The sequence below is a fragment of the Bos grunniens genome, chromosome 19 (genome assembly GCF_055505025.1).
Source record: "Bos grunniens cultivar Pamir isolate PY7600 chromosome 19, Bosgru_T2T1.0, whole genome shotgun sequence".
NCBI classification, from domain to species: domain Eukaryota; kingdom Metazoa; phylum Chordata; class Mammalia; order Artiodactyla; family Bovidae; genus Bos; species Bos grunniens.
Genome location: NC_141183.1, coordinates 15,527,428 through 15,537,816, shown reverse-complemented (window position 1 = coordinate 15,537,816; position 10,389 = coordinate 15,527,428). Strand labels below are relative to the sequence as shown.

At 44.0% G+C, this 10,389-nt stretch overlaps 1 protein-coding gene across 2 annotated transcripts in view; it reads left to right on the top strand.

Annotated features, from left to right (window-relative positions):
- The first annotated feature begins 2,681 nt into the window (after positions 1 to 2,681).
- Positions 2,682 to 10,389, top strand: part of DCAF7 (DDB1 and CUL4 associated factor 7) — a 31,183-nt gene continuing 23,475 nt past the window's right edge. For both annotated transcript variants that reach the window (XM_086357049.1, XM_086357048.1), the window contains exon 1: positions 2,682 to 3,051. In XM_086357049.1, the coding sequence (XP_086213175.1) occupies positions 2,914 to 3,051 (138 nt within the window). In that variant the 5' untranslated portion in view covers positions 2,682 to 2,913. The remainder of the gene's footprint in view (positions 3,052 to 10,389) is intronic.

Here is a 10,389-nt window from a genome sequence, read left to right as displayed (position 1 = left end):
AAGGAATCATGACAAGAGCTAACACTTCCAAAGCACTCTTCTGTGTAAGGGGATATCATGCTGGCTGCCCTGCAGATATCGTCGACTCTGCAACAAGCCTATGGGGTCAGTATTATTATCCTCATTTGAGAGAGAGGGATCAGAAGTAGAGAATAACTAAGAAATTTACCCATTGGTGCCAAATAAATGCTCGTATTTATTACCGAAAAAAAAAAAAAGAAATTTACCCAAGCAAGAGGAGAACTTCTGGGGTGCTGGTACTCTTCTGTTTCTTGATCTAAGTGCTGATTGTATGAGTGTGTTTCAGGTTGTAAGAATATGTGCACTCCTATGTGTAAATTATACTTTGATTTTAAGAAAAGAATATTTCCCAAAAATATATCAAAAGGAGGACATAATTTCAACCCAGATGGTCTGGTTTGAGGACATGTGCAGTCAACCACTCCACTGAAATGGGCTGTTGTTCAAAAAGTCACAGGTCCTGTCCTTTTTCCCTAAAAGAATTTTGAAAATGTATTTCTCCTTTATACATTTTGAGCTGACATCTGGAGTTTTCCACGATAACTTTAAATAGTTGCAAAGGACACAATTTCCAGTGTGTTGTAAATATTGACACTTTATAAACTGTTGCCTTTATATTGGTCCATTTAGATCCAAATAGCAATGATTCAGAAGCCAATATTGGGACTTCCTGGCAGTCCAGTAGTTAAGACTGCACTTCCAGTTAGGGGGTGAGGGTTCAATCCCTGGTTGGGGAATTAAGATTCCCACATGCTCTGCTCTGCCCCCCACAGAACAAGTCAGTGTCATTCATTTTAAAAACAGGAGAACAAGCTCTCCTTTAACAGTGTTCCTTTAACACACTCTCTGCTCATGTGTGTGCTGTGCTTTGTTGCTTAGTCGTGTCTGACTTTGCGACCCCATGGATTGTAGCCCTCCAGGCTCCTCTGCCTGTGGAGATTCTTCAGGCAAGAATAATGGAGTAGGTTGCCATGCCCTCCTCCAAGGGATCTTCCCAACCCAGGGATTGAACCCAGGTCTCCCACATTGCAGGAAGACTCTTTACAGTCTAAGCCACCAGGGAAGCCCTTTCTTTGCTCATAATTTCACTCTATTCCATTCAAAGTTTACCCAACATGTAATTTGTTACCATGGTTGAAAGTATATATTGATAACCTTATTATATGTGTTTGTGACACACACACATATAATTTTAAAAAGTAATTGTTTCTAACCTTACCAAGGCTTTAAGGGTTACACTTATTAGTACTGGGTTTTTCAAAACAACATAAATACTTCTATTTAAATTTTTACAGAAACTAAAATTTTATTGACATACACCTCTTAAGAGAGGGAATTTTTCTCTCAATTAGTTCATGTGAGTGGATAAATATTTTTTTGTTACAGTAAAACATAAGCCCAGAGAAACTTGTTCACATAAGGAAGCAGATGGTACTTTAAGGGGGTTGTTATATATATAACAGTGGCACTCAGTTCCTTGAATTCTGAGTTAATCACATCACTAAAAGCTATACTTAATGATGTGTTAAGTCACTTCAGTCCTGTCTGACTCTTTGCAACCCCATGGACTGTAGCCCCCTAGGCTCTGCTGTCGATGGGGTTTTCTAGGCAAGAATACTGGGCTGGGTTGCCATTTCCTCCTCCAGGGGATCTTCCCCACCCAGGGATCGAACCGGCGTCTCCTGCATTAACAGGCTAGCGCCACTTGGAAAGGCCCATACTTACTGTTATCACCAACAATTCATTACAATCCTCCTTTAGTTGTGTTGAAAGCAAACCATTGGAAACCATTTAAATTATAAACAGATATTACCTAGAATCGGACCTTTCTCCATTTCAAACTGAAGACACAGATACATCATTTAGGGCTGGATTAGCAATTGCCTTGGTACCCTAGTGGGAAGGATGAAATGGGGAGGAATTAACACAGAGCCACGCTGGTGTGGCTGCCGCCTGCTGAGGGCCGACCCTAGAATTCCGAGCATTTTTACGATGACAAGAACGCACGAAAGCCGAACTGTAGCTGGGCCTAGGCCCGAGTACACATCGGTGTGTCCATGTGAAAACGGTGTGTTCGCGGCCTGCCCTTGGGGTTCTGGGGAACAACATTACGGCTTAACTGGGACGCTGGCACGAGCAGGGAATTAGAGGTTCGCGTTCCGGCCCAGGCCAGGCAGCCAGGCCACCAAACTTAGAGCCCTGAAATACAGCAGGTCCTCCGGTAAGGGAGAATTTTCATTTTTACTCGACAGCGTGGAGTAGCTTCTGGGAATAGCAGCTGCAGTGGGGAAATGAGAGCAGGTCACACAAGAAGTCTCAGACACTTGGCCTAGAACTCGGAGTCCTGCTGCCTGCCTCGCCAGCCGCTTGGCCACCCACGCCCCCATTCACCCGCACTGCGCCGTTATCTCTCTGACTGACACCTTTGTCAGCCAATGATCTTTGGGATTGTGTAAGCGCCTGCCCCGCCTCCGGAGTTGGGCGGGGCAAGTAGCTGGAATGACAAACACCTAGGCCAATAGCAAGGAGGTTTCAAAAGCTAAGGGCACAATAGCCAATGAGGGGAAGGAGCCGTTCGAAAGGACGTGTCACACAGCCAACGGCCAGCAGCGCTGCGGGGGTCGCGTGGCTTCCGTTCCGAGTGGGCGGGGCAGTATCTCAAACGGAAGGTGGTTGTTGTCCGAGCCAAAGCTGGTTTGAAACTGGGGGTCGGGCCCGGCAGTCGTTGTCTGTTGCCACCGCCCCGCTTCCGGGCTAGGCCGTCCCTGCCCGCCCCCGCCCCGCCTCCCTTCGGACCCCTGGGTCCCAGGCCAGGCTCCCTGCCCGTTTTGCGCCCGGCTCACAACAGCCCGCTCCCGTCCCGGTCCTCACTGCGGCCCCTTCGCCTCCACCATGTCACTGCACGGCAAACGGAAGGAGATCTACAAGTATGAAGCGCCCTGGACCGTCTACGCCATGAACTGGAGCGTGCGGCCCGACAAGCGCTTTCGCCTGGCGCTGGGCAGCTTCGTGGAGGAGTACAACAACAAGGTGGGCCGGGCAGGGGCTCGGAACCCGGCTGGCGGGGAGCGGGCCCCGGGAGCCCCCTTTCTGGGCAGGAGCCCAGACCCCAGGATCCTCCTGCGGACTTGCCTTAGCACCACGGAGCGGTTCCTCTGTGTCTAGTCCTGTGCAGAGAGTTTCGCTCTCTTTATCGCATTTAATCCTTGAAACATTCCTGGGTATTCAGGAGTGTAGTTACTCCCATTTTACTGATGGGGAAACTGAGGCACCGTGTTGCAGCTTACCCGGGTCAGTTATTTCGTGACGGAAACAGGTCTCAAACCCAAGTTTACACCCCAGAGCTATGCCATTTATCACTAGTATCCGCTCCCCTGCTGCACTGCTTCAGTTAAGGGGCAGAAGAAGGATGAGGGAATGATGGCTGTGAAGAAAATGCGCTTACGATGGTCATTCACTTCTGGCCACACTAGATTTCTGTTAGGTCTGGTTATTGCGCAGGGTTTCCCGCCCCCTACACCCACCCGCAGGTACTGTTATTGATGGATTTGTCGGGATTGCCATCGCTGTTGCGGCCTCGTGTTCCTCCTCTTCACCGCGATCTCGTTTTGGAAATCTTGACCAGTGATCCTGCCGTTGTTTTCCAAATAGAGAAGGATGTTAACTTGCTGTATCTTTTCTTGGCATCTTTCTTGCTAATACAAATATGTAGCCTTGAGTAGTAAGTCTTTCTGGACATCCGGAATTTGAGAATCCTTCATAGAAGGTAGTAGGAGGAAACTTTAAGCTGGTAGTGCAGTATAAATTTGTTTTTGAAAGTTGTTGAATAAGTTAGTGAGAAGAATTTTCTTTCCTTTGCTCTTTAAATCTCTTCCATTTTGTATTAGAGTAAACGTGGTGATTGATCGTAATCAGAGCGACTGAGAGCCGTGCTTAGCGGTGTTTAAAGCCTGTGTACCTGCTTGACACCGTGGACACTGAGACTTAGGAAGAATAGCCTATGTGGATGGTGACAGGCATGGTGCAGGGAAGAAAGGCAGGTGCTCTAGGGTTGGATGCCCTGTCTAGTCCACTGACTGGCGGTGGGGCACTGCACAGGTCAGTTTTATTATTTCTCATCCACAGATTGTTATAGGGAAGTTCTTTTTTAAACATAAAGGTCCTGTAAAAAACATTTGAACACTGTAACTTTGTTTACAGATTTCCAGGAGCTCATCTGTTTCTCTGGAGTTAAGTCTTAACCTTTCTGGAATCCCCTTTAAGAAATTGATGAAAGCGATGGACTCTCATTACCCGGACATCATATATACATAATTTACAAACAAATCCCAGGGAATATGCACTGATCTTGGGGCCCATCCATTGCCCACAGAAAGCAGAGAGTCCTGACAAGACTTAGCTTTAAAAGACATAGCTTTATTTCCTTTTCTCGGTTGCCTCTTTCTTCCTAATGGCCGGGTAGTGCATAGCAGAGTGGGGAATAGAATTCAAGGTACTAATGTGTGAAATGGAATAAAACTGTTGTTTTAAGAATACATGTTGGGAAGAAAAAAAAAAAAAAGTTGAACGTATCTTTCAAAGGGCTTGAGTCTTTCACACAGACTTTTTTGCCTTGCAAGTTCTTGCCAGGTCATATTTTGGGGGGCGGGGCGGGGCGAATTAGAAAAGAATATCTTTGTTGCTTTGTCAAGGCAAAGGGGACTACAGTGGGCTAATGCCCTCATAACTGTGTGTTCCAACCTGGAGGGAGCAGTGAGAAGTTTTATATAAATGGTTCAAAGAGAGGGTGATCAGCTCGTGGGCATTCTTCTGATGGGTTGTGATTGGTGGGTGGTGAGGTAAGTGGGAGTCAGCATCATCAACCTTCTGGTTGCCGCTGCTCTGGGCTCTACATGCTTGTGAGAGCATACAGTCAGCTTCCTCCCCCTGGGGGGGGATTTCAGTATTGAGCCCCAGGTTCTTGATGTCTTATCTCAGAAAGAGTTCAGTGAGAGACAAAGTGATAGGTAAGAAGTGGATTTATTTAGAGAGAAACACACTCCACAGACAGAGTGTGGGCCATCTCAGAAGGTGAGAGTGGCCTTGCAATCTAGTAGCCCCATTTCCAAGAGGGGATAAACTGAGCTACACCGTTAGGCTGCTGGTGGAATCAGTGGAGTAATTGGTGTCAAACCTCAGTTGCAGGAACTCCACCCCAAAGTTTGCCCTTCTATTTAGTAACTGTACGGAGCTCCTTCTTTGTGCCAGGCACACAGGCAGTGCGGTTTTAGGGAGATGCAAACTGCTAATCCCAGGAGTAACAGGCAAGCAGTTACCTCTCTCTTAACTCACTTGCATGGGGTAGGCAATGCAGCATTTTGCCTTCTTTTTTTGTGTCCCCACCTATCTAAGGTTAGAGTTCTTAACGTGTGTGTGTGTGTGTGTGTGTGTGAGAGAGAGAGAGAGAGAGAGAGATGGACACCTTTGGCACCTTGAAGCCAACAGACCTCTGTTCATAATTATGTTTTCAAATGCATAAAATACATAGGGTTACAAAGGAAACCATTGTATTGAGCTATAGTTATTAAAAACACTTTTTAAGAAGTGGTGAAAATGAAAGTCGCTTAGTTGTGTCTGATTCTTTGGGGCCCCATGGACTATACAATCCATGGAATTCTCCAGGCCAGAACACTGGAGAGGCTAGCCTTTCCTTTCTGTGTACTTTAAAATTAACTCATTACGTGACATCATCCATTAATTTGAAGTAGTAGCATTTCAGAATGTTCGCTGTGGTGTGATATGAAAGAAAGCAATGATTTCTGTTAGTGACAAATCACAGATATTAATGCCGTGGTAAGTAACTGCCTCCATTTATAATGGAAGGAAATGGTAAATTTCAGCTAGAGGTTTGTGAAAATGTAAGTGTGATTTTCGAGTTCGTGGGCCTCAGGGTAAGAAACCCTGTGCTTTGGGGCTGACGGGCAGTAAATCTGGCTACCACACAGTGATTATCAGGCTCAGTTTTGGAAAAACCTAGCCTTGGAGGTGCCAGACTTGATGTTTTAAGCTTGAAAATTATTGGTTGAAATTCTCAGACTGTTGATTCTTGTTTGCTGTCAGTAGTGATTGCCGGTAGAGGACAAAATTAATTGACTCAGCAAATTAACATTGATAAAAAAGCCGAGATAGGGTCTTTTTTTCCTACTCTGAGACATTAAGAAAACATGATCATAATTTTTAAAAAAATTTGTGTTAATGTCATCATACTTTTCTGTAGTAAAGTTATTTGTAGTTTGCTAGAATTAAATCTGTTAGTGTTTCAAGGACAACTTGACTTTTAGGTGTTCATCACCTGAATAAATTTGGGAATTGCTGCAGTGTAAAGAACTAAATTCTATCATCTGCATCTGGCTTGAAGAGTCCCATTATCGATGATAATGTTTTATGTTCTTTGTGTGTGTGTGTGTGGTCTCTGCTGGGGGATAGAGCAGCACTGGCGTTGGAGAAGGATTTTCTAAAATTTAGCGTGTGTGTGACTCCTCTGAGGGACTTACACCTTCCTGGGCTTCACTCCTGAAGTTAAAAGACACCCAGGTGATTCAGACACAGGTGGTCCAGGTGGCGCTGCAAGACCATTTCCCTGGAGGTACCTGTCCATCTCCTGACCAGCGGCGGGAATCATTTTTTGTATCTGCATGTGCCTAAATATTGATTCTGCCCTTCCATCCCATGAAAAGTTCAGTCACCAGATAGCCTCTTTGAAGGGGTCTGGGTTGAGATCTCAGTCCTGACACTTCCCAGTTTTGCGTGGCCTTGACCAAGTGAAAGCCGGTGCCTCAGTTTCCTCATCTGTAAAATGAGGGTAGTGAAGAAGATGAAAGGAGTTTTAAATGTGATGGGTTTAGGAACTCTGCCTGGCACATGGCGATCACATCACAACTGTAGCTGTAACTGAAATATCATCTAGGAGAATTATCTGAGCGTTTGGTAAAGGTACGACAAAAGGTCACTGTGTTCGTTCTTTGACTTTTAAAGACCTGGGGGGAGAATCCCTTGGTTCCTTTGAGCCAAACCTACTTTGTGGTCTAGAAGCTTCTTGTTGTTGGACTTGGAGTACCATAATGTGCTAGTTGAAGCCCATTTTCTCTTGTTCTACCTGGCTTAGACAAGTAACTGATAGAAGAACTCTGGCATTTCTCCTGAGTCTTGACAGTATCTGTGGTCTTTAGACAAGTGGTATTTCCCTTGTTTTGTGGAGAAAGATGACTAGCAGTTCCTGGGCTTCTATTCCACTTAGTTGTGTATTTCAGGGTTGATTTTGACTAGAACTGGCAGTGTGATTGGGCTTTATTTTGCACTAATAGTTAACTAGCTGACCATTTGTGCTTTAAGATATAGCGTCTAGAAAACATTTTTGAGATTCTGAGGAGAAACCGTAGGTATACCTCCTGCTTTTTGAAGACTATCAGTAGTGAATCTGAGTAAGGCTACCTTGTAATTCAAATTCACATGGGATGAATGCTTGCCTTGAGAGCCTGTGTTGATTCCTATGAGATCTTTAATGCTGAGTTACTTTATCTATTTGACACATAATGATTTTGACCCTGGCATACAAGTTTTCATTTCTCAGTATTTCTGGCAGCCTTTCAAGATTCCCATTCATTTGTTCATTAATTCAATAAGTACGTATTGCATTTTAGGCACAGTGATGATACTTGGTAACCTTCTGTATCCTTTTTAGCAGATGTGAAACTGGCAGCAATAAAGAGAAAGTGTTTTGGTACACATGAGTGTTTTTGATAGCTACTTAGAATTTTGCAGTGCTCCATCCTTCTCTGGCAAGACTGCAAGCAGGAGAATTTAAAGTATCAAACTCTCTGGTTTTAATTTCCTCCTTTCTTTTTTCTGGACAGTGAGAGCACTAATGCCTCCAGGAGACCACTAGATAAAACTTGTGCTGCTTTATTGCTTTTTGCCCTGACCTGGCTCACACAGACTTCCTAGAGATGCTGTGATGTGAACAAGGGGTGAATCTGTGTTCTGTAGGTAGTCTATCCCGCCTGGGGCTATGGGGCCAGAGCTCGTTGGTTAGACTCAGAGTCAGGAGCAGAAGAGGTGCTGTGCCAAGGCAGAGCCTCTCCACAGACAGTGATCAACAATCATCAGTCAGGAACAGGCTTGAAGGGAGGACACATGGAAAAGATTAGGAAAAGCTGGTTTATTCTGTCAGAATTTTGCCTTTAGCTGGTTTTGGTTATACTAACAATTGTGGGAAAATGTGCCACTGACAAGAGGTGGTGTTATTGATTTAGATCACTTTTTTTTAACACGTGCGCACACACACACACACACACACACACACACACACGGGTTCACCTTTGTGTTCTAGTACCAGCACTAGAATTAAAGAGGAATACACAGTGTCCTCCACCGAGATAGACACAGCAACTCTTTTAATTTTTTAAAAATATAAGGTATGAGTAATGTGAGTAGTAATTTATGTTGTTATTCATGAAAGTAATTGAAAGTGAAGATGTCGTCATGCCTCCGAGGAATAAATACATAATGTTTTATACCTGCTTCTTAGGAGATATCTGACATAGTAATCTCCACAGTTTAAAAACAAGTAAAAATGATCTTGTTTCACAGGGTGTTTTTTTTTTTTTTTAAGGCCATTTGTTTCACATGCTGGGGTAAAGTGTTAAGCAAATAGTTGCAGAAGGGTAGTGGGTGTGGGAGATAGAAGAAGTTTAGCAGGAGGACAGAGAAGACTGGAGGAAAGAAAGGGCAGAGGGGTAATAACCTAAATGTTGACAAGATGATTAAAATTGTACTTTTTGGTTATGATCCCACAATAAGGGACTGTAGTGAAGATCAGATGGGCACAGTACAGGAAGAGGCCAAGCCAGGATTCAAACTCGGAACAGCACAGTTCTCCAGAACAGGATTTTGATGGGCAGCATCAACACTCCTTGGTTTGGGGCAGTGGAAGCGGGTGCGTGCCTGGCAGCAGGAGCTTCTCCAGTTCCCCGCCTTGACAACCGTGGATAAGAGGAGAGCTTAGCTGTACAAGGAGACAGATGTGCGAGCGTCTCTAAAAGCACTGGATTAGGCAGGTTGGAAGAGACTGAATTGTGAGCAGCTTGACAGTTCCTCATCTCTGTTGCCTGGGAAGATGCAGAAACTTCAAGTGTTTATCCTAACTTGGAACAGAGTCCTGGCCTCTTTCCCATAAGAACTTCCTTGAGATCATCTAGAAGGAACTTGCCTCATTCAAAAGGAATCAGCATAGTAGCAACAGCAAGATACTATAAGAAAGAGGGAAAAATGGGAAACACATGTAAGGTAAAGTATCCACACTAGAAAATGTTTTCACCTTAATTGAACATATAGCCAGTCCTCCCGCCATGAATTCAGAGAACTTAAAGAACTCCAAGCAGAGAGAGGTACAGAAGATCAGGTAAAATGAGAGATGGTGACAGGAGGAAATGGAACCACCAGCAGATAGAATCCAGGAAAACAGTGGAAGAGAAAGCAAACATTGCCACAGAACTAAAACCCACATTGGAAAGAGAATAAAAATGAATACAAACTCCTGGAAACAGTGACGACTAGGGAAGACAGGTTGAGAAAATGAAGTGGAAATGAACAATTAGGAAGAATATAATAGATGCAGAAAATAAAGAATACCTAACTGGTATAGTTGGTGTCTCTGAAGAAGACCAAAGAAATGAAACACAAAATCTCAAATATGCAGTCAGACTATAGAATAAAGGTAGGAAGTAATGCCTTCAACTGTATATCTCAAGAAAAATGGACACAGAACACTTGGCACTGAAAACTTCCTTAGGAAAATATCTACATTTTAAGGGTGAAGAAAGAATCTTGGAGACGTCCAGGCAAACTGATCTCTTCCTCTGAGACGGGAGAAGGAGAAATTAGGCTGGCCACAGTTGACGACAGAGGCATGGAGCAGTTTGTGCAAATCTGCCACTGTCATAGACTATGCTCATGTAAACACATGAGCATGTACTTACGAGTATATGAGATTATATGGGAAAAGGAATATACTTTTAAAATAGAGAATTTATAAAAATTGACCATGTATTAAGAAAAAAACAAGTTTTTAAGTTAAGGGAAATCAGCTGATTGGTAAAAGATAATACATATCAAAACGTATGGGATGGGATTTCCCTGGTGGTCCAGTGGTTAAGACTCTGCCCTCCTAATGCAGGCGGCCCAGGTTTGATCCCTGATCAGGGAACCAGATCCCACATGCCACAACTAAGACCCAGCAAGTCAAATAATAATTTTTTTTTTTTTTTAAACCCTCAAACTTATGGGATGTTGAGGAATCTCAGGCCCAGATATGCTAAGTAACTTCCCAAA